We start from the raw sequence: 24,304 nt of genomic DNA, 5'->3' as shown, positions 1-24,304 counted from the left end.
AGAGAGTAGGTGCTCTATACATATTTGTTGAATTGACAAATGAGTTGGTAAGAGCAAAGGGAGTAAGAAAGCAGGTTCTGTGGTGTGTGTTCACATGTGCACAGGTGCAATTCCCAGTGATTTGGGCATATGTGAAGGAAAGGAATTTAGGAGCGCCTGGGTGCCTCAATCAGTTCAGCATCCGACTCTTGGTTTTGGCCCAGGTCATGATCTCACAGTTCATGAGATCTATCCCCGTGTCAGGCTCTGCACTCACAGCGTGGAGCCTGCTTGGGATTCTGTCTGTCTCTCTGCCCCTCCCCCACGCTCACATGTGCACTCTCTCTCTCCCCTCAAAATTAATAAACATTAAAAAAAAAAGAAAAGGGATTTGTAGCATAAACAGAATTGAAATCTATGGAATTGGGATGCAGGATTGAATGGAGAATTTACCTAAATTTCTCTGGCTTCTGTGTTTTTACTTTTAGTGACCTCTCAACTATCAGATTGCTCATATTTATGTCAAAGTATCTTCTAAAGTTTATAAACAAACTATATTTGTCAGGTATAACTTTATTGATGTCAGATTTCATTGTGTAATGTGTAAATTCATTCATGTTCTCCCACTGCAGTACAGGTGTTTGATAAGATCAAAATGACAGTGACAAACAGATGAGTTTGATGTGGCCTGCAGAATTCCTTCATTCCATCAGTGTAGGTGTAGACAGTCACCGGTCTGATGCCCCAGCCACAACATGGCATCTGACATTTCTTTCCCTCAGACATTGGCCCTCAGGCTGTTACTTTCTGTGTGCTTCTCTGTCTCAGTGTCTCCGTGTTTCTGCCCCGTTTCACTCCCAACTCTTCCAACCCTTGTTCTCTTCTGGCCATTTGCCCCCAGTGTCTGATGCACAATATGTTCTGTTCTTTCCTTTATGAGACCTACTGGAGTACCGTGGGGCCTGTGGGCAGTGCCGGACCTCACAGTTCTGTAATAACCAGCTGTGGCACAAATACTGGAACCTTGTGTTTGAGAAATTAACTCGGCCTTGTTTCCTCCTCAGGAGAAAAGATGGGGGGTGATGGACGATAATGCTAAATGGCTACTAAAAAGCTATTCCCAACCCTCTTGTCCATTTGTACCCTTAACTCTACAGCCTGAAAAGCAGGATACTTCTCCATCTTTCCTTGCATCTAGAGATGGCCCTGGGACACAAGGGGAGCGTGCTGGTGGAGAGAGAGGGGTGCTGAGAAAGATTCTGCTTTCCTAAAAAAAGGAAAACGGTTGAGATAAATGTTGCCTATTCGCCTCTCTCCCTTTCTTTCTTCCTTGAATGCAGAATTGATGGCTAGAGCCACAGTGTCATCTTGTAACTGTGAGAGGAAGGTCAGGAGAATCAGATACATCAACCCTGACAGCAGTGACCTAGAGAACCTAGGCCGGTACTTCTTGTTAAGAGAGAAAAATAAGCTTTTATCTTTCAAGTGGCTATAGGTGGTCTTCCTGTTATTTATGGGTGAATGTAAGTCTAGCCTATAAACAGGTACTTCCTCACCACATCACAGCCTCCTTTACAGAGAAAATCCAGAGTTTTGTAAGCAAAAGTCTAGGGCTTCTTGGTCACCATGGAAGAGCTAAGATGTTTTTATTTTTTAATGTAGCCTAATTGGAGGATAGGGCTGAATCATTCAAGAGAAGGGAGGGATCTAATCTGAGGAAAGAAGGAGAGTCCCAAGATTGGGAAGGGTGGGACACTATCAGACCCCACAAATAGTGGGGCCTTGAGTGGCTCCCACACAGTGCCTTAGAGGGCTAGGACCTCAGACGGGTGTTACCAACGTCACCGAGTGCTGCAGTCCCAAGAGTAAAGGTAGGCTACTCTGTAGCTAAGTCTGGTTAGTAGAGAAGTTCATCATAAAGGATGTCTGTCTACCTGGCCGATGCTTGGAGACACCTGAGGAGGGACTGAAAATGGCGTCATGTGGTAAGTGGTAGAAGGAACACATGTAGCTGTGGCAACTGTGTAGACTCAGGGCCAGGCCTCCTGTTTACCTACAGGTTCGTACATTTTTGTGCGATCTCACTGTGGGTGGAGAAGGGATGGCAGTAATACCTGACCAGCGCTGGATTTTTGTCTGCCCTAATACATAGTGGATTGAGCTAGATTTAATTTTTTAACCTTTGTCTTTATATTTAAGGTGAGTTTTTTGTGACAGTATATTCTTGGGTACTGTTTTTCTATCGAATCTTTTCATTTATCCAAACAGTTTTTTGTGATTTAACTAGTGTGTTTAGACGTTTGCATTTAATGTAGTTATGAGATGGGATTAAAATTTACCATTTTATAGTTGTTTTGTTCATTCCATCTTTTTCTGCCTCCTTTTGGATTATTGGAGTGTTTTGCTTGAGTTTTTTTGTTTTGTTTTTTTTTTTGGTTCCATTTTATATATACTCTAGACTTACTATTTTTTACCTCATTTTCAAAAAATTTTAGTGCTTACCCTAGGATTTAAATATACATCTTTAACTCATCACAGTCCACCTTCAAATAATATTATAGTACTTTGTATATTGTTTAAGAGCCTTACAACAATATATTTCCACTTCTACCCATCCGTCCTTTCTACTATATGCTATAAAAACAAAACATATTGATACAACTGATCTTTGTTTTAGATAATCAGTTATCTTTTAGAGCAGCTAAGCTAAGGAAAAATAGAAATTTATATTTACCTTCATTTATACCAGAGATCTTCATTTCTTTGTGCAGCTCTATGTACAAAATAGTATATTTCTTTCCAAAGTTAATAGAAATATTTTCCTAAAATTGTATAGGGAAAACCATTACATCATCCAAGAGACTGTTTTTCAAGGGTCATAGGAGACAGGAACTGATATCAAAGTTTCTCGTTTTCAATGTGTACATACATCAGATGGTTTGCTGTGCAATTGACCATTTTTCCTCTTTGGGAGAACTTTTTTGTATTTTTTGTAGTTGTGTATACAGTCTAAGCATTTATAGTCAAATCTCTATATAAAGTTCAAGCTTTAAGACTCTTTTGGACCACATGTCATCATTACTGCCACCGAGTATAGAAATGTTTCAAAACATGTATTTTGACTATATTGTGTAACTCTGCATTTGTGACCTATTTACATGTTAGTACCAATTTCCATTAAAATGACCTATGTATCAGGGGTGCCTGGGTGGCTCAGTCGGTTGAGTATCTGACTCCTGCTTTCAGCTTAGGTCGTGATCCCAGGGTCTTGGGATCAGGCCCCACATGGGGCTCTGCACTGAGCATGGAACCTGCTTGGGATTCTCTTCATCTTCCTCTGTCCCTCCTCCACTGGCACACGCACATGCCTATGCTTTCTCAAAACCAACCAATCAGCAAAGAATACAGCTAAGTAATATTTTTTTAACGGCCTGCGTATTAAACTAAACTAAAAGTCAGTTAAACAGGACAGAGATATTTTAAAGTCCTAAAAGCCCTGAGATCTACTGTTAGACATTTAGCCACTGAGAGATTTCAACACTATTTCCAAATTTATAGCACTTGTTTTTTGAACTGCCACTAAGAAGTGCAATATGGGGAAAATGCAGTGGAGCTTCCAAAGGAGGCCCGAAGGAGTATCATCTCCAGCCTCTGTGTTCCTCAATTCTCTGGCAGATGGCAGATTCACTTCTTTGGAATATTTTTGGGATAGAAAATGAAGAGCTCTTTACAGGCCTTATTTGTTATGGTACAACATTTGCAAATATGTAATTCACATTCTCTTGCATTTATTTGTCCTTTTTGTTTGTTTTCCTGTTGCTTTTGTATGTCTCGTATGTCATCAGTCTTACTTCAAAAGTAATATATAGCAGAAAAGGTATATACGCATTTTAAAGTAGCCATGTCTTGGGGTGCCTAGGCAGCTCAGTCGGTTAAGCATCCCGCTTCGGCTCAGGTCATGATCTCATGGTTCGTGAGTTTGAGCCCTGCGTCCAGCTCTGTGCTGACAGCTCGGAGCCTAGAGCCTGCTTGCGATTCTGTGTCTCCCTCTCTCTCTCTGCCCCTCTCCTGGCTCTCTCTCTCTCTCAAAAATGAATAGCTCTCCCAAGACAGAGAAAGGGTCCAAGGAGCCGCCTCTGGAGCCAGAGCTGTCATGTCCCCTCCTCTTTCACTTCCCGTCGCAAACAATAAAGGCTGTTCCTACAGTAAAAAAAAAAAAAAAAAAAAACAAGGGGGGGATGGGGCACCGGGTGGCTCAGAGGTTAAGGTTCGGACTCTTGGTTTCCACTCAGGTCATGAACTCTTGGTTTCTGACTTGGAGCCCTGCAACGGTCTCTGTGCTGACAGTGCAGAGCCTGCTTGGAATTCTGTCGCCCTCTCTCTCTGCCCCTCCCCTGCTGGCTCTCTCTGTCTCTCTCTCAAAATAAATAAATAAACTTTAAAAAGTTAATGAACAAATAAACATTTTAAAATATAAATAAATAAATAAATAAATAACCCATGTCCTGAATTAATGGTCCTATAAGCTGTGCAGATTTAAATGCATTTTTATCTTTTTGTTGTTTCCCTTTTGGGAGTTCTGTGTCAACGAAGCCAACGTCCTGCATGTGGGTCTCGTAAGGCCTGTGTTCCAAGTCTTACCTCCTGAGCCCAGTCACCAGTCTTATCGAATCACCGCTTCTAACGACGTCTAGCCCAGGCTGCTCTAACGGAATAGCACACACGGGTGGCACAGGAACAGTATGCATTCATTTCTCACAGCTCGGGAGACAGCATCAGGGCGTCGGCATGGCTCTGGAGGGAGCCCCTTTCTGGGTTGCCCACGGGTGCCTTCTCACCGTGTCGTCTCATGGCCGACCCGGCAGAGGAGGCAAGATCTCTCCTGACCTGTATAACGGCGCCAGTCCCGCTCACGAGAGCTCCACACCAATGACCGCATCTAATTCCAATCACCTCCCGAAGGCCCTACCTCCCCAAACCCTCATATCGGGAAGTAGATGGATGGGGGAAGGAGGACACAAACCATGCTCCATAACAACAACAACAACAACAACAACAACAACAAAAAGCGACCTAAAACCTAACAGGTCAGAGCTCAGAACAAAAGATTAGCAGTGCCATAACACTGTCCAAACCACAGCTGTGACCTCCACAAGCAACAGGGCTATCCATCCACTCCAGCCCAGTGCATAGGGAAACTTCCAGTTGGTTCTTTTCCATCTCACCTTGGGAGGGGATATGCCACCTTTACAGTGGCAAAATGCTTTTTTTCTGATTGAAAAGACACTTTGGTTGCATATCCATTTTTATTTCCTGTTGGGGAATGTTCTCAAATGTGGGATAAGCTAAAAATTGTGGCAATGAGGATGAGGTCAATGCTCAGTTCTGCCTATTCTGTCCCCCTCTCCAAGCCGGCATATGGCATCTAAGGAGGCTTATCACATCTCAGCCTTGGGTCCTGAACGTTCATTCTGGGACTGTGTTGGCTGACGTGCAGTGGGAGAGGAGTGGCGATGTTTGCAGGAGAGTAGGCAAGAGAAGAGAGTGATACCTGCTCCTGAGAGAAGAGATCAGGGCTTGTCTGTGGGGCTGTCTGGAGAGGGGGTGGCTCTAAACTAATGACCCGGGGTTATCAGCTGCCTGGACCCTGGCTCTTTTCTTTTCTGAAGGTCCTGAGTATGACCAGCCCAGGGCCCCCCAGCCTGGCTCACTGTGACTCCACTATTTCCTGACAGGCTTTTCTCCCTCTCCGGATTGTATCTTAGGTCAAAAACGTACGGCACAGACCACATTGGCCCTTACCTCCCCGGATACAAGGTTCCATCGCTCTATCCTGCCTCCACTTTCATTGTAAATAAAAACGTGTGTGTATATCCTCTTAATATACAAACTTGATTTGTATTTTCAACTTTAAAAATTTCATTCTCAAGAACAGGACTAGGTAAACCTTGCTGAAGGCCCAGCTGACACTGACAAAAATGTAAAAAGGATTAGGATTAAGATTGGAGTTAAGCAGTTTTTCTAGAGCCAGAATATGGTGGTTGCACGCTCGTGTGTGACAGATGGGCACCGTGTGTGGGAAGAGCCAGGGAATAAGTTCTGAAGATTTGGAGCCTTGGGGTGATTGAAAGAACAAGAACTTTCTTGTCTGGCTAGACCTGGTTCACAGCCATTCACTGGGGAATTGGTCAGCAACACAGAAGAGAGTCACGGTGTTAGAGAATGTGGAAGAGGCCAGCCGCTCCTGAGTCTGTAGCCCCTGCTCACACGGAATCTTCGCCCCCATCAGCAGCCCCCCTGGTTCTCCGTGCCTGGCCCTGAGCGGACAGCAACGCCAGTGCACCCATGAGAGGGCGGGACGGGGAACTGTCCTCCACAGTCACCAAGAAAGGGAACTCAAAGGCTGGGGCTTACCACTGGGGTCACACTGCCACTCAGGTCACACAGAGACCTGCAGCTCCTGTCTGTTGCAACCGGTCACCCGACCCTCCTCCTTTTCTGGGTTCCTGGGCCACATAAGACGGTGTTTACCAGAAACACCGTTGAGCCGAGCAGACTATTTACCTGGAAGTTTGTGAAGAGCTGAGTCCACAGCTCACAGCCATAAGAAACAGCTCTCCCACAAACTGACGGTGGCCTTGAGCTCTACGGGCAGCAGCGTCCCCCTTGTGAATTAAGAGAATAGATCTCATTGCTCGTTGGGAAGAATTCCTCTCCTCTTTCCAGTTCTTACAGTCACAGCAACTGTGTCACAGCAGCTGTGTCACAGCCTTTTGCCAATAGCTGCTGTGTGTCCCACACCATCAAGGTCCGTCGTCCTTGGGCCGCGGCCACCTCAGCCCCTGTCGCTGCTGGATTCACCATGAGAAGATGCCGTGTCACTGCCTATCACCTAAGCTGCCACCGGTTCCATAGAGACCGCATCTGCCACTGTCCCCTCATCAGCAGCCGGGGGCCCTGCCATAGGTTGGCCTGTCACCAGGCTCCACTGTCATCACTACAGCCTCTGCTGTCTGTTGCTTGTTTTCTCCCTGAGTAATAGAAAAGGAGAATGTTCTCTTTGTCCCTTTTCTAAGAGGAACATGAGGCTGTTCACGTTAGGAGTTTTCTTGCACCGGCTGATTCCAGGTCTGCAGAGGGAGCAGATCGTTTACTGTAAGTAAATTACCTACTGGAAACTCTTAGAGCACAAACAAGGCAACTTGGGATACTAATTTTGATGAGAATGATCTATACGTCAAAGGCAAATCATCTGTTAGAGTCTCCTGAAGCATGAGCTCTTTTCAGCTAACAAGGTTTGAAGCAGCCTGTCCAGAGGCAGAGGGTTGGTACGTGATGTTTCTTCACCAAACCCCTTCAGGAGGTGAGAGAGGCTGAGCGATGCCCCAGGGCCCAGGCTTTGGTCAGCGCTAAAATTAATATTCTTTCACTTTAAAGACTTACCCAGTGAAGAATAATTTCTACAGCTCAGGTTGGGGGGAGTAGGGAAGGAAAGAAAAGAAATAGCTGATCGGCAGCCCTTCACGCAGGGGCAGGATCATCAATGGATGGGCGTAGATATCGATTACTTGAGTAGGGATGCAGCCCTTTCTTTGGGCAGCCTCCTCCACATATCAGCATGTAAAAGTCCTTAGCTTAGGGCCGTCAGTTTCACATAAAAGAAATCCTCCAGTTTGTGGTCTAGAGGGTATAATATAAGCTTGCCTCTAAGGATTCTGGGAGAGCCCACTAATTATTATTAAGACTTGAATTTGATACCCGCCAAACATGCCTTTTTCAGTATTCGGCTAGGCCTCCCCCTGTGAGGTTCGGTTTCTCCGGAGAGTGAGTTCCGCCCCAGCCTTCTGCAGAGGTGAGGGAGGGGTCCTAGGCTGGGGGAGCAGATGTTGAGTGTACCAGCTGCTCCTTTCTACCACTTTCCTGTGTCTGGCCCAACCCTACACCCCTGCCTTCAAACATTGCTGAAGACTGCATGCCTGAATCTTTCTGGAGCTCGAGGGCAGAAACTATTTCACTTCTTTTTATCTTCTCCCAATAGGCACTTAAATGACTTTAATGAGTTTTCAGGAGAAAAGTCCTAAGTCGTTTCTTTTGTTCAGTCTATCATGTTTAACCAAAACCCCTCTTTTTTTCCCCCCATGCACTTTGCTTTACAAAATTTCATCTTTAGCCTGTGTTTGTAACACACAAGAGAGTTGAGGATACTTTGCTTCGGAAATTGGAAATGGTGTCACAAAATGTATAACATTCTCTGTGGGCCCAAGGTGGTCAGGCAAGTCGACGCCTGTGGAAGGAAGTTACAGGAGATGTGGGGACCTCATGGGGGTGCGGCAGTGGATGCCAAGAGGAGAAGGAGGCTGGTGAGAAGACACCACACTAGATATTAAAGGGTATTTTATGCCATATTGACAAGTTGGACTTAAAATATATATAGGACCACCAGGTCACAATACAATGAGGTAAGCCTAACATTTCAAGAGACACACATTCTCCACACATGCACAGAGGAGACCCAGCAGAGCTCCGTAGAAAGCAACACCGAAGGACACGTGACAACCGGCTAAGCTTCGAACGTACTGCTGACCCGCCACATGGATGGATCAGTGGAGCGTGGAGGCCTCGCAGGCTCGGGGTGTTTGAAAACAACCTCTGCCCGGGTCACCGGCTGACTATTAAGCGATGCAGACATAAAAGGAAGCCCTAGGAAATCAGGCTGCGGGAAATAAAAATTACAATTAAAAAAATCTCAGCAGACACGTCAGCAGCTGCGTACTGTGGGGGAAGGTAATTCCGCAGCACTACAAAAAAATACGTCAAAATTCATAGTTGCTGCAACATTTAGTTAAAAGGTCCAGTTTTCTACAAAAAAATTATGAGATGTGGAAAGAAACAGGGAAGTGTGACTCATACTTGAGAGACAAAAGTATTTGATAGAAACTGACTTCTAGTCAGCCCAGATGTCGACTTTATCAGGAAAAGATCTCAAAGCAACTATGACAAATACGTTCAAATAATTAAAGGAAATATGACAATTCAACAGCTCAAGGATGTCAGAAGAGAAATAGAAACCACACACACACACACACACACAGATTCTAGAGTTGAAAAAAACCACACTGACATTTTCCAAAAAAATCACTAAATGGGTTCAACAACAGATTGGAGATGGCAGAAAGAGGTATCAGTGAGCTCCAAATAGAGCACTGGAAATTATTCAGTCTGAAGAGCAGAATGAAGAAAAGATTCAGGGAAAGTGAAGAGAGCCCCGAAGACTTGTGAGACAAACATCAAACACGAAATAGGAATCCCAGAAAGAAACAAGAGACAAAATGGGGCAGGAAAACATATTCGAAGAATGATGGCCAAAAACGTCTCAAATTTGATGGAAAACTTAAATCTGCAGATCCGAGAAGCTCAAATAATCATAACTAGGATAAAATAGAAAAAATGTCTATTACCTGGACAAAGAGAAACCCTTGAGGAAAAAAAAACATATATCTAAGATTCTCCCCTTGTCTGGGTGTGGACAACTTGGCCTCATTTTATGTTTTAATGCTTATTTATTTTTGAGGGAGAGAGAGAGAGAGAGAGAGAGAGAGAGCATGAATGGGGGAGGGGCAGAGAGAGAGGGAGACACAGAATCCGAAGCAGGCTCCAGGCTCTGAGCTGCCAGCACAGAGCCCGACTCGGGGCTTGAACTCATGGACCGTGAGATCATGACCTGAGCTGAAGTTGGACGTTCAACCACCCAGGCGCCCCTAGATTCAAAGACTCAAAACAGGTTGAAAGCAAAAGGATGGGAAGAGATACATAACGCAAACAAAGTGTATAGTAGCTGGGCCAGATATATCGTTCAAAATATACTCTAAGAAAACTATTTCTCATGACCTTTGATTGATGAGTCAGTCAAGATTTAATAATTGTAAACAGAGCTCTTTGGTCTGAGCCGCGGAAACAAGATGACGAAGGGGACATCAACGTTTGGAAAGCACCGCAATAAGATGCATGTGTTTAGCCGCCACTGTGGCTTGAAGGCCTACCACCTTCAGAAGTCAACCTGTGGCAAATGTGGCTATCTTGCCAAGCGGAAGAGAAAGTATAACTGGAGTGCCAAGGCTAAAGGAAGAAATACCACTGGGACCGGTCAAATGACGCACCTAAAAATTACACACCACAGATTCCGACCTGGATTCCATGAAGGAACAAGAGGGCAGCTGTTGCAGCATCCAGTTCATCTGAAGGATTTCAGTGATTAGTCACACAATAAATGTTCTGGTTTAAAAAAAATTGTAAAAGAATATCTAAAATCGGCCCCCAAAAATATGAAGTCAAAACTGACAGAACAGAAAGGAGAGGGAGTTCGCCAGTTGCAGTTGGAGACTTCAGAGCTCCTCTTGTAGTGACCAGTGGAACAACTAGACAAAAAATTGGTGAAGACATTGAAGGTGTGAACAGAAAAGCCACCCAACCTGGTCGTATTGATATGTAGGGATCACCCTACAGATGTTGATGGAGACTATAATTTAGAAACTGTGCTGTATTTCCCCCAAAGGGTAAATAAACCCAGCCCTAACAACCCACTTGAGACAGACCAATGAGGCAGAAAAGAAGGGATTAGAGCAAAGCAGGATTTCCAAGGGCCAGAGTCATGAAGACTAACCAGAATGGCGATGCTGAACATAAATGGAGCAGGATCCTTTCAGGTCAGCGAGGCAAATGCTTTTCCTACTCAGAAAGAGAGGCAAAGCTGGGCAGACAGAGTTGGGGTTGGGTGGAAGTGAGGCGAGGGGGTGGCATGAGAAGAAAAGCAGTTGAGCCCCAAGCTGCAGCTGACAATCCCAGGGCTGATCCCAGAGAATAGGCACGGAAGCAAGTGCCAGAAAGGAACCAAAAATCCTTCCTGAGATTCCACCAGAGATCGTTTGTTCCAAAGTAACACTGCACCAGAAATCTGAGGAGCTCCATCCAGCCTCGAACGCCATCAGGCCAGACGGCGTGGAGGCCAAGAAACACCACCGGAGCTTGGCAAACTCTACAAACAGAGCCAAGCTAAGCAGCCCGGACCTCAGTGAGATTAGGATAAAAAAAAAAAAAAATCTATGTAAACCTATCCATTTCTCTGCTCTTATATTTGCTTGCTTTTCCTTCAGTGTTTTGTTTTGTTTTGATTTTCAATTTCAGTCAGGTCCCAGCTGAACCAAGGGGGAAAGTGATTTCCCACACCTAAATCAGGGTAAATAATGGAAATGCTGTGAGAAGCACACAGGGTGGCGATGGCTTTAGAGCCAGGGAATCGTTGGTGGCGGAGAGAAATGGTGGGGAGGGGTTCTGGACCGCAGGGCACACTCCTACCTTTCTTCCTAGGGATTTCTACCTTTCCTTTGTGCTTTCTCTGGAAGTTTGTGCTCACGCAGCGGCCTTGGGCGTGAGGCCTGTGACTTCCCATCGTCCGGCTGGAGAAACAAACAAAGGATTGCCTCTATGGAATTGTGGAATGTTTATTATTCTAAAGAAAAGCATCTGTCTTCTCTGGCAGGAAATCCTGCCGTCATATCTTAGAACGGCCCCTGAAATAAATAGTCTTCAGTGCCTTTATTTAGTTTTTTCCAGCTTTATTGACATACAGTTGACATATAACATTGGTGTTATGTTCATTTGAGATCATTTGAGATCTGTATATATTGTGAAATGATCACTACAATTAGATTAGTGCCTCATATTAAGCCACAGGATATCTGGAAGCACAAGAAAGTAGGTGACCTACTGGGGGTGGGGCAGTGGCCGAGTTCATAAGCAGTGCCCACAATTGCTCAGGCTGTTAACGTGGCCACGGAAGCAAACCCACTCCCAATCCTGGATCCTGCCCTGTCGTTTCTTCCTCCGCCTTCCCAGGGAGTGGGGTCTTGGAGATTACAGCCTTGAGGAAAACACTGGGACTCAACCCCACAGATGATCCATGGAACTCGTGGACAAATATTGTTGTGAACTCCTGGGATGTGTAAGAGCTTTGAGGAAGCCAGAGAAAGTTCCCATAACTCAGCTTGCCTACCAGCTCAGCCAGTCTCACTGACGGGACACACGGCTGGCTGTTTGCCCAACTCTCAAATTGCCAGAGGTTGAGGGACATTTTAGAAGTAGATTCCTACCTTTAAAAAAGATACTTTTTCTTCCTTTGTATTAAGATGTTATATGTTGCCTTTCCTTAATCTCTTCTGCAGAATGTAAGCAAGTCAAGTAGGACACTGACAAAAATCCATCATAATTTTCTGTGACTAATATGTCAGTATTTACATTCCTACTTCCTGTCTTTCTCTTCTTTAATTTTTATTTCTGGGCTCACTTTTCAGAATTTTCCAAGGTGAATTGAGGAACTGAATGTAGACTTTTTCCTTCTGTTTTTGTCTTCCTATCTTTCTCCCTTACAGTCTGTTTTGTAACATAGACTTACACACCCACATCAGAAGGAAGCACACTTATAAGTATATATAGGACCATCTCCGAGGAGCAGGTTTAGAGTCTAACTGAGAAAAAAGATCCTATTCCTAAAAAGAGCAGACTGGAGGATTTTGTCATTAAAATGCAAAAAGAAATCTCGACAAAAGAACTTTCTGACCCTGGTAGTATAGAAGTTAAATGGTACAAAGACCAAAGGACACAATGAAATCTTCATCTCTAGAAGACCAAAGCTGGCATAAGATTTCTACAAGAACTTCTCAGATCCCTGAGTGATTCAGATCCCTTTTTGCTTTAAAGCTATATAATTTTGTAACACTATCACTAATTCTGCATGCTGGAGTTTGTTATCTGATGTTTTACCAAATGTGACTTCCTTTAAATAATAGAAAATTTGTATTTTAGTGAGATCTAAAATGATTCATTGTCAAATTAAAGAAGGGAGACGTCTCTACCAAAAATAAATGTAGCTGATTTTACTGCTTTCCCTGAGGCAATATGGTTTTACACAGCTATATTGCTGCCTTAGGGAAAATTGTGACGTATCCCTCTATTTACAAAGAGTGGAAACTTAACCAATTACTTGTGAACCTCGCAAATTTTGTCAAATGTATGTTTACTAAACAAATGAATTGTTGTTTTGGACAAGTAGAGAGAGATTTTTAAGGGTCAGGCTTGATAAATGGCAGAAGCCCACGTAACTGCTGAGGACCAGTCTGGCAGGAATTGGCAATGATAACAAACTGAACAATGAAGGTCCATTATCTCAGAGTTCACAGAAGAAGGGCTTGGCTGCTGGCCAGGTGTATAATCAGTCTATTTTAGTCTTTATCACACAAACCAGTGGGGTTTTTTTCAAATAATAGTAAATTAGGTGTGGCTGTTTTCTTTCTTTCTTTTTTTTAAAGAGGATTTCCTGACAATCTGCCTGGAAGTTATGATACTATCTTTGTGTATTTTAAGAAAATGGTACATTATGCACCTATGATAAGAAACAATGGGTCTTTGGTATCAGCTTTTTGATTCTGGGTGTTTGGGGAATTTTATTTTCAATGGTTCTTTTGATTTCATTAGTCTACATCAAGGCCAACTTTACCTTAGTCCACATCCCTTAAAATCTGTGCTTTGTGATGCCCCATTACAATAAATAAAGAGAGCCACAATGTCTATATGGCAGGTTGGCTTCCACTTATTCAAAGAGGAGTGCAGAACAGACACAGAACTGCCACCCAAACCTCACCTACAATACATACTTGCGGTCACACACATAGGTCTTTGAAACCAAATATCTGTATTTATCAGCACGTTGCAGTCATTGCTGTCTAGTTTAAACTTCCCTCGTTGTCACAATATACCAAAACTAAAATTTTAATTATTTCTTGTGGGGAGAAAATAGTCCTCAATCTCAAATCACTCAAGGTTCTATTTATTATAGAAGCTGCCATAGAGAAGCTGAGAATTTATCGTTTAATATGAGTGAGAAAATTCATCATTTTTATTAGTTGGAGATACTATAAAGCCATTGAAAATTTTACAGAAAAAAACTAAAAGATGACTTACTCATATGTATTTGGTGCAGAAATTAAGGTTAAATTAATTGCTCAAACCTTCAATAATGCTCAAAATATTTAAAAATTCAACATCCATTACAAAACTCTCAGCAAAATACAAATAGAAAGGATTTCCCTTAATCTCATAAAGGAAAACCAATAGCTAATATCATACTTAATAGCAAAGACTGAATGCCTTTTCCCTACCATTGGGAATGAGGCAAGGATATCTGTTCTCACTACTTCTACTTAAGATTATACCAGAGGGATGCCTGGGTGGCCCAGTAAGTTAAGCGTCTGACCCTTGAGATCGGCTCAGGTCATGACCTCAGAGTCATGAGATTGACCCACGTGTGGAGCCCCTACATTGGGCTCCACATGGGGTGTGGAGCCTGCTGGAGACTCTCTCTCCCTCTCTTTTGTTGCCCCTCCTCCACTTGCACATGCTCACAGGCTCACTCGCTCTAAAAATATAAATAATTAAATAAAAAGGGAAAAAACATAAAAAGACTGTACTGGAGATCTTAGGCTGTGCAATAAAGTAGGAAAAAGAAATAAAAGACACACATATCAGAAAGGAATAAAGCTATTTTTATTTACAGGCAACATGATCACCTATAGAAAATCTGATGGAATTACCAAAAAAATGTACTAAAATTAATAATTGAATGTACCAATGTTACAGGATACAAGATTAATATATAAAAATCAAGCATATTTCTATATACTAGTGAAGAACAATCTCAACTTGAAATTTAAGAATCAATGCCATTTATAATAGCAGCAGAAATATTAAATATTTAGGGATAAAGCTGTCCAAACATGTTTAAGACCTATACATCAAAAACTATAAAACATTGCTTAGAGAAACTAGAGAAGACTTAAATTAATGGAGACATAAAATGTTTTCATAAATTAGAAGAATCAGTATTGTTAAAATATCAATTCTTCCCAAGTTAATCTTTAAATTCAGTGAAATCCCAATCAAAACCACTAATTTTTGTCTTCTGTAGCTTTTCATAAACTGATTCTAAAATTCATATGAAAATGCAAAGTACCTCAAATACTCAAAACAAGAAATAAAGTTAATAGATACACACCATTTGATTTCATAATTACTAGGGGCACCTGGGTGTCTCATTCAGTTAGGCATCCGACTCTTGATTTTGACTTAGGTCATGATCTCACGGCTTGTGAGATCAAGCCCCGAGTTGGTCTCCATGCTGATAGCACAGAGCCTGCTTGGGATTCTATCTCTCCCCTTCTTTCTCTGCCCCTCCTCCACCCACAGTCTCTCTCTCAAACATTAAAAAAATGATAAATCTGCAGTAATCAAAGTTGTGTGGAATTGGCATAAAATAGACATTTAGGAAGAGTGTCTAGAAATAAATTCAGTTGGTTTTCTACAAAGGTACTAAGGCAATTCAATGAGGAAAGGAAAATCTTTTTAATAAATACTACTAGAAAATTTGGATAACTATACCCCTCAAAAATGAACCTCAAAATCTACTTCACATCATATGCAAAAATTAACTTGGAATCTATTATGGTATAGGCCTAAATATAAAATATAAGCTAGAAGAAATCATAGGGGAAAACCTTAGTGACATTTGGTTTGTTAAAGTGTTCTTAAATATGACACAAAAAGCACTAAGTGAAAAGGAAAAAAAAATAATAAATTGTACTTTATCAAGATAAAAAATTTTTGCTCTTTAAAATACTGCCATGGGGGCAGCTGGGTGGCTCAGTCAGTTAAGCATCCGGCTTCAGCTCAGGTCATGATCTTGTGGTTCATGAGCTTGAGCCCCGCATTGGGCTTTGTGCTGACAGCTCGGAGCCTGGAGGCTGCTTCAGATTCTGTGTCTTCCTCTCTCTGCCCCTCCCCTGCTCACATTCTGTCTCTCTGTCTCTCTCTGTCTCTCAAAAATAAATAAACATTAAAAAAAATTTTTTTTAAAGACTGCCATGAAAATAAAAAAGCAAGCCACACCCTTGGAGAAAATCTTTGCAAAACCTTTATCATACAAAAGACTTTATTTGGAATATAAAAATATCTCTTATAAACCAATCAGAAGGTGACCTTTATTTAAAATGGACAAAATAATTGAACAGACACTTTAGCAAAGAGGATACATGGATGACAACACATGAAAAGGTCATCATGAGCCACTAAAGAAATACAAATTACAAATTAAAATCATAATGAGATATCACTACACAACTACTAGATTGGCAACAATTAAAAAGGTTGACAACATCAAGTGTTGGTGAGAGTAGGAAAAAACTGGAATTCTCTTACACTGCTGGTGGAAATGTGAACAGGTGCAGCCACCGTGAAAACCCGTTTGGCAGTTTCTTGGTAAGTTGTACACATACCTATAATTTGACCCAGCCATTCCACACCTGGACATTTACTCAAGAGAAACAGAAGTACATTCTACACAAAGATTTATACATAAATGCTCATGGACGCTTTGTCTATAAGAGCCAAAAACTGGAAACAACTCAAATGTCTATGAATGCTCAAATGGATAAGCATATTGTGATATAGGAAACACTATTCCACGGTGAAAGCGAAACTATTCATACATGTAACAGCATGAATGAATCTCAGAGTAATTATTCTAAGGTGAAAAAAGCATGGCCAAAAAGTACAAGGTGAATGAGTTCATTTATGTAAAATTCTGGGAAACGCAAACTAATCTGTAGCAACAGAATCTAATGCAGTGGTTGCCTGAACTTTGGTTGGGGGAAGTGAGGAATAGATTATGAAAATGTACAAGGAAACATTTTAGAATGGTATTAACATTCAGTATCCACATCGTGGTGATGGTTTCATGACAGTATAAATATGTCAAAACATTTTATACCTTAAATATATGCAATTTATTATATGGATATTACAGCTCAATAAAGCAAAAAATAATAATGCTTTGTTGAGCACTGTTCTTTTCATTCCTCCCACTTTGTTCATGAGTTATGTAATGTTAGCAATCCAAGTTTGCTTCTGTTTCACCCAACCTTTCAAAATTTATGCTTACAGTATTTAAATGATAGAGGGGCACCTGGGTGGCTCAGTTGGTTAAGGGCCCGACTCTTTTTTGTTGTTTTTGAGCGAGAGAGTGAACACGTGTCAGCACGAGCAGAGGCAGGGCAGAGAGAAAGAGGGTAAGAGAGAATCCTAAGCAGGCTCCATGTTCAGCACAGAGCCTGATGCGTGGCTTGATCCCGTAATCGTGAGATCATGACCTGAGCCAAAATCAAGTAAGTATCTGTCTCTTGATCTCAGCTCAGGTCTTGATCCTCAGGGTTGTGAGTTCAAACCCTGTGTTGGGCTCCATGCTGGATGTGGAGTCTACTTAAAAAAAAAAAAAGTATAAAAGTTATATTGTTAAGTAGAGATTATATTTAAGGTGTCTAAGTGTGATTTAATAATATATTGTCATTAAAAGTTACTTGAGAGAATGTGGACAATATTTTCAAAATTTTAAGTGTATTTTTTACTGCTTAGGAATAACAGCCACTATTTTTGTTTCCAGACCTTCTCATGCATATAGAAACATAATAATTTTTAACTGGGATTATATTGCATGTAATGTCTTATATCTTGATTTTAACATGTAGCATGTTAAATTTCAGCACTTTTACATGTAATTATATTTTACCTGTCATTTCAAAAATGCAATTTTTCTGTTGTATACTAAACATTACATTGTAATGTATATGCCATAATTGATTTAAGTTCTCTTTTTTTTAAACTTTTTTTTTTTTTTTTTTTTTTTGAGAGAGAGAGACAGAGAAAATTAGCAGGGGAGAGGCAGAGAGAGAGAGAGAGAGAGAGAGAGAGAGAGAGAGAGAGAATCTTAAACAGGCTCCATATTTAGCTTGGAGCCCCATGTGGGTCTTGATTTCACAATCCTGAGACCATGACCTGAGCCAAAATCAAGAGTCAGATACTCAACTGACTGAGCCACACCCCTGACTTTTCTTGTTTGGGACATTTAGGTTGTCCTCAAGCTTGCACTAATATGTATAATGCTGTGTTAAACATATTTGTATGTGTGTGTATTAAACCATTTCCTTATTTTTTAGTGTAAACTCTTAGACATGGATTAATGATCAAAGAATAAGAATACACTGAGGACTCCTGATATGGTGTCAGACTTTTTTTCAGCAATACTGAACCAACTTACAACTCATTGGAAATACATAAAAGTATATGGTTTCTAGCTTATCTTACCATATTCTTCAAAGTATTGAAGCCTAGAGAGCTTTTAAATTTTAACACCATTTCCCCCCCTCACTATTTAAGGAAACAAGGAAATTCCTTGAAGGAAGCCATCATTTTGATATGACATCCTACTTAAAAGATATGAATCACCTTTTCAAAAAAGTAAAAACCAACGCATCCCTTTTATGAGAGTAGTATCATTAACATTCATTAACAGTGCATTACAATTCTTTGTCAATCTCACAATTTTTCTTTTGCTAATAGACAAATTACCTACTATAGTCTCTGATTCTGATACACGAACATGTAAAAATTTGGTAAGATGTTTAAGGCACAGCTTGTGAAGTGACAAATTCTTCTTTCTTTTTCACGTAATGTGTTTGGCTTATTTCTTTTTCACTTAATTATAGGTCTCCAGTAGAAATTATCACCTGGTAAGAAGTGACAATTATTTAGCTACAAATACCAAGTATAATTTTGTAGACTATAATAGTTAAAAATGTGAAGAGGCATTCTAGGATCTACAGCCTGTTTAGATCTCTGTTTTAAATAGATTTTTAGATGAATCTATTTTTAGATATTTTTAGGTAAGTCTAAAAAATAGATTCCCTGCTTTTTTTTTTAACTTAAAAAAATTTTTTTTGCTGTTTTTTTGAGAGACAGAGAGAGACACAGCATGAGAGGGGGAGGGTACAGAGAGAGAGGGAGACACAGAACCCAAAACAGGCTCCAGGTTCTGAGCTGGCAGCACAGAGCTGGATACGGGGCTCGAACTCACGGACCATGAGCCGAAGTCGGACACCCAACTGACTGAGCCACCCTGGTGCCCCTAGATTCCCTGTTTTTTAATTGTATTATATCAGGGACAAAACTCAGACACAGGTTGAGTGCTAGAGCCTTTTCATTTTTGTGCGTGAGTCTTCTGGGTCTTTATCTGATGATTCTGACCTTTACCCACACGACTGATGTGTACCTGATGGTCCAGCACCAATGTGTGGTCTGACAGTCTGTGATGCATTAGGACCCTTGGCCCTCCAGATAATTCAGACAAGGGTCAACGTCCATAGGATAATGTTAGATCAGCTTTCAGTGGGGGTATTCAGAAAGAAAAATGGTTAAACTGCAGACAAAAAAAAGTGGCACTAGTTGAGGCTAACAAGTGAATAAATACGCCATGAATAAGGTCTACAGGAGCCTACTCAGGGAAACAATCCAAAGCGTGATTTGAAAGCAAATACTGTGCATATTCCCTAGCTAATGCAGTCTGTTACAAAGACGTGTTGGGAAGATGAGGAGTGGCCTCGAAAGGGTAGGGACGAGTATGTGACGTATGTGACGCCCCGTGCCCTCCACAGTGCCTGGTTCTTGGCAGGTGCTTCGCAAAATGTTGCTGAATGAGGAGGTGCTGCTACCTGGGAGTCCAGAAAACAGACGGAGAGGAAAGCAACAGCAAAGGAAAGACACCTTGGTTTGCATGTTCGTGTGAAGAATGACTTGACGGATGTAAAGACTGGCAGTCTGAGTTTTCCTCGACATTTAAATAAATCGTACCTGAGGCTTTGACAACCTGCTTTGTAAGTATCTGTATTTTTTCCCATGCAGACTTACAGAGGAGACTGGCTGGAGGGCGGAGAAGGATGATGCCTTCCTCATCAAAGGAAGCCGATCCCCGAGGCTCCAGCCCCGGGAGTAAATGAGAGATGGAGGAACTGGATTGTCCGGATCCGGTTTTTACCAAAATGATGGGCCAGAGAAAAGAAGGAACCTTAGAGAGTCTGACCTAGTTACATTTACATCCCAAGGAGAAACGAGTAAGTGGTATAACTATCAAGCTTTTAAGGCTGCTTCTAAGTTTGAAATTTCTCTATGATGTTATTTCAACCCCTTATATTCTCTTCTTCTTTTGAAGGCTGTAAAATTCCTCAGAAACACTCAGAGTCATTTTCTGGCACAGAGAAGAGGAAGGGAGGGGGACACCATGACACTCTTTTCAGCGTCCAAGAGAGACAAAAACTCAGCTGGAGAATGTGGGGCGATGCTAGAAGAAAGCTAGGGTCACACTTGGACCCTCTGGGAGAAAAGGATGAATAAAGGGGCCAGCCTGGCAAGGAGACACGAACCCAGGCATCTGCACTAGCCGGAGAACCGGGCCACTCACGGTGCTGCTAGTTTCTGGGTAGGAATGATGGGTGTGCTCTGTGGTGGAGAAGAAAAAAATCATTAGGTGTTTCCATCAGATACTGACATGTTCTTTAAGAGCATGAAGTTTCCTTTCCTGGAAAATACCTTCTTGTAACCCCACGCTGATTTTACAACTCTCTCATGATTCGGCACGGAAGCCCGGTTTCCCGAGTGTAGATCCTGACCTCACTGATGACCAGGTATGTTAATATTTCCATTTGTTTCCTCACACATAAATTAAATACAAGAAAGAAAGAAAGAAAGAAAGAAAGAAAGAAAGAAAGAAAGAAAGAAAAGGAGGAAGAAAGAAAGAGAGAAAGAAAGGAAAGGAAGGAAGAAAAGACAGAAAGGAAGAGGAAAGGAAGGAAGGAAGGAAGGAAGGAAGGAAGAAAAAGAGAGAGAGAGAAAGAAAGGAAGAGGAAAGGAAGGAAGGAAGAGAGAGAAAGGAAGAGGAAAGGAAGGAAGGAAGGAAGGTAGAAAAAGAGAGAGAAAGGAAAAGGAAAGGAAGGAAGAAAGAGAGAGAGAAAGAAAGGAAGAGGAAAGGAAGGAAGGAAGAAAAGAAAGAAAGAGAAAGAGGAAAGGAAGGAAGGAAGAGAGAGAGAGAGAAAGGAAGAGGAAAGGAAGGAAGGAAGGTAGAAAAAGAGAAAGGAAGAGGAAAGGAAGGAAGAGAGAGAGAGAAAGGAAGAGGAAAGGAAGGAAGGAAGAAAAGAAAGAAAGAGATGAAAGAGAGGAAAGGAAGGAAGAGAGAGAGAGAGAGAAAGGAAGAGGAAAGGAAGGAAGGAAGAAAAGAAAGAAAGAAAGAAAGAAAGAAAGAAAGAAAGAAAGAAAAGGAAGGGAAGGAAGAGAGAAAGAGGAAAGGAAGGAAGGAAGAAAAGAGAGAAAGAGGAAAGGAAGGAAGGAAGAGAAAAGGAAAGAAAGAAAAAAAGAAAGAAAGAAAGAGGAAAGGAAGGAAGAAAGAAAAGAAAAAGAAAGAAAGCAAGAAGGAAATAGTACCTTCCAGCCACGTTCGTTGTGAGAATTCAATGAAATAGTACCTGCAAAGCTCTTAGCGGGTCACCGGGCCCAGTGCAGCTGGTTGCTAACTGCTGTTGTTGCTACTAGCCGGGTTGTGCAAGCACCTGGGTATTGGGCTTGAGTACCCAGGGGCGCCCTGGCTTTGTCGGTGAGGGGGTAATCCAGATTTGGTGTGGTGTGGCAGAGACTGCTAGATTGTGCCAGATATCTCTGAGGTGACACTTGAGATCTCTCAGCCTCGTCTGTCTCAGACTTTGGCCTCTCGTCTGGGCCCAGCCTCTGCGGTACTGACTCTACGTGTACCCTGACTTCGCGCAGATGCTACATGATGGTGACGCCCCGCTTGCCCGCGCCATCTGCCTACCATCTCCCTTGCTGAGGCTTCCCTGTTGAGGGAATGGAGATGCCCTTCCCTTTTCCTTTACCCCCTTTCCTGGCTTTAATGCAAACACAACGGCTGGAGCTGGGGCAGCCCTTTTGCCATGAGGCAGAAGCCGTATGGTGAAGGCGGCCGAGCGTGGAGACAGCAGGAGCTGGGGTCCTTGGTGAGTGGGCAGGGCGCCACTCCAGCTCCAGACTGCCTCTCTGGTCATCATTTTGAGAGAAAAACACATTTCTATCTTCTTAAAGGACTGTTATTTGGGGTTTTCTGTCATTTTCTGCTAAACTTAATCCTAACTGTTCGAGTAGAAAATTGGCGTTCTGTATGAATGAAATGAAGGGAAAGGAAGAAAAAAGACAGCATCAAGTGTCATTTTAGATGCATTACATACGGCATGACAGGATCCAGATGTCAGTGTTTTTACCAGTACATTGTATCATCTCTTACAAATTTAGATTATGTGAGCCAGATGTCCAGTGACCCGGTCACCTTTGAGATAACGGAATACTGACCTTCCAGAGGAGCATAAAACAAACAAAACACTCTCCACTCAGAAAGCTGGCCTGTCAATGCCTCTCATCTCCATTAACACACAGCGTTAATTACAACAGTATTTACTGCGGGTCCCACTCTGTGCTAAGCCCTCCAGTTAGAAAACCCAGGAAATCTCGCTCTGTGAAGGATATGTTTGAGAGGGTCGGAATGCTGGACTGGGATTTCACTTGGGAAGTTTACCAGCCTCCCAGGTGAGGACAGTAGCCGAGTTAGGGAGGAGAAGGTGGGACGTAGGACTCGTGAAGAGATAATATCAGCAGGACTTGGTGACTGATGGAAAGTGGGGGCTGAATGGGTTCAGAATTACTCTCCAGCTTCTAGGATGGGTGACTGGCTAGAAGACAGTTTTACAAATTGCAATGGGACACATACAAAGGAAGGGAGGGAGAAAGCAGAGGGAGGAAGAGGTTTAGTAGAGAAGGTAGAGAAGATCATGGATGGGTGCAGTTCTGGGCATGTGAAGTCTGAGGTGTCCCTGGGCACCACGTGGAGATGCTCAACAGGAAACGAAAGACTGAGTCTGGAGCTCAGGAGAAAGGGCTTAGAGCACTTTTCAAGCGATTTTGTAATTTTTGTTTGTGACGTCGCACTTCCCAGTAGACTTTCTTGCTCATCTTGTATTCTCAGCACTTGGCACTGAACCTGCAACATAATCAATGCTCAATAAAAATTGGTTTAGTGATTGACAGATTAATGAATGAATGACTTTCAATCAGTCAAAGAAGATACAGGTTTTTGCCATCTCAGGTTGAAACCCCTGTATGTATTCCAATGGAAACATGATTACAAACCTCAGTCGGTTGCGGAGAATCCCTCTGTAGTGTGTTAAGTTTGAATAAACTTCTGCCGACTAGCCTCAGAAATGAACCGCCCTTTAAGTCATTTCCACAGGAAAAAGAGAAAACACACCTTTAAAATTCCAAAGTAGTTTACACCATACTTTTGAACCAAAAGGTCCTTCACTAGTTGGGAGGGTCATTCTTTTTTTTTTTTTTCCCCCTGAAGAACTTATCAGAACATCCTGCACATGTGTCCCAGAAGCCACCATATCTAACATAAAGCCGAGAGTCAGAACACTGCATGGTCACCACCTCCATGCTTCAGGGCCGCCCTTGTTACCCTCTTTCCGAATCAGGTTGCAATGCCCAAAGAAAGAATTTTGAGGAGACGAACAGAGGCACAGCCCAGTGACTTGAAAAGTGTTCCCGAAATTAATAATTGGACTAGATCAGGGACCCAAGTAGATTTGCAAAGGGCCTACGCTTTGCCCCTTTCTTCATACATAGTTAACGATAATCACTAGATATTTCTCAATAAAACCGGCTCTGATTCTGAAAGTCTCTCCAACTTTTCTGTAAGCATTGCATTTATATCTTAACTTCTTCGGTAAAAAAGCATTCATACATTCAATTGCTAACTTATTTTTCTTACTGCTTTTTCTTTTCTTTTCCTGGAGTGCCTAGAAGCAGCCTGGCACAAAGCCACTGAAGCCTTGCTCGCCCCTCTGGGTAAGGCTTCTAAAGAACTCTGGTCCACAAGCGAAACCTGGCAGGCCACAGGCTGACTGGCAGGGGTTAGGGTGGACCGCAATGACTAGCTTCTTTCGTCTCATATCGGGTAAAAGCAATTGATAGTGGAAGTTGCTTTTGAACTGTTTCAGTAATGGCTGTTGTACCAGCAGCATTCTACAGACAAAACAGAACCCACAGATAAATACGTAAGAGAAGATTTATCATAGGAATTGGCTCATGTGGTTACGGAGGCCAGGAAGTCCCAGGAGCTGCCGTCCACCAGCTGGACAACCAGGAAAGCCAATGGTATAATTTAGTCGAAGTCTGAAGGGTCGGTGATGTCACTCCCAGTCCAAGGTCAAAGGCCTGAGAGCAAAGGGGCTGTTGGTGCAAGTCCTGGAGTTGAAGGCCTGGGAACCAGGAGCTCGGAAGTGCAAGAATGGGAGAA

The 24,304-nt window shown here is 42.3% G+C and overlaps 1 protein-coding gene and 1 non-coding gene across 2 annotated transcripts; one reads left to right on the top strand and one right to left on the bottom strand.

Moving 5' to 3' along the window:
• The first annotated feature begins 9,716 nt into the window (after positions 1-9,716).
• Positions 9,717-11,487, top strand: LOC122199264 (60S ribosomal protein L37-like). Its single transcript, XM_042904153.1, is given in 2 exon segments — positions 9,717-10,179; positions 10,182-11,487. Coding segments are annotated over 2 exon segments (291 nt in total). The 5' UTR covers positions 9,717-9,938; the 3' UTR covers positions 10,232-11,487.
• A 12,311-nt stretch (positions 11,488-23,798) lies between these two features.
• Positions 23,799-23,932, bottom strand: LOC122201546. Its single transcript, XR_006194242.1, has one exon. It is a non-coding gene; the product is annotated as a small nucleolar RNA SNORA52 (small nucleolar RNA).
• Positions 23,933-24,304: the final 372 nt, after the last annotated feature.

This window comes from Panthera leo, chromosome D1 (assembly GCF_018350215.1).
Source record: "Panthera leo isolate Ple1 chromosome D1, P.leo_Ple1_pat1.1, whole genome shotgun sequence".
NCBI classification, from domain to species: domain Eukaryota; kingdom Metazoa; phylum Chordata; class Mammalia; order Carnivora; family Felidae; genus Panthera; species Panthera leo.
The sequence above is the reverse complement of the archived record's forward strand: the minus strand, read 5'-3'. Positions and strand labels throughout refer to the sequence as shown.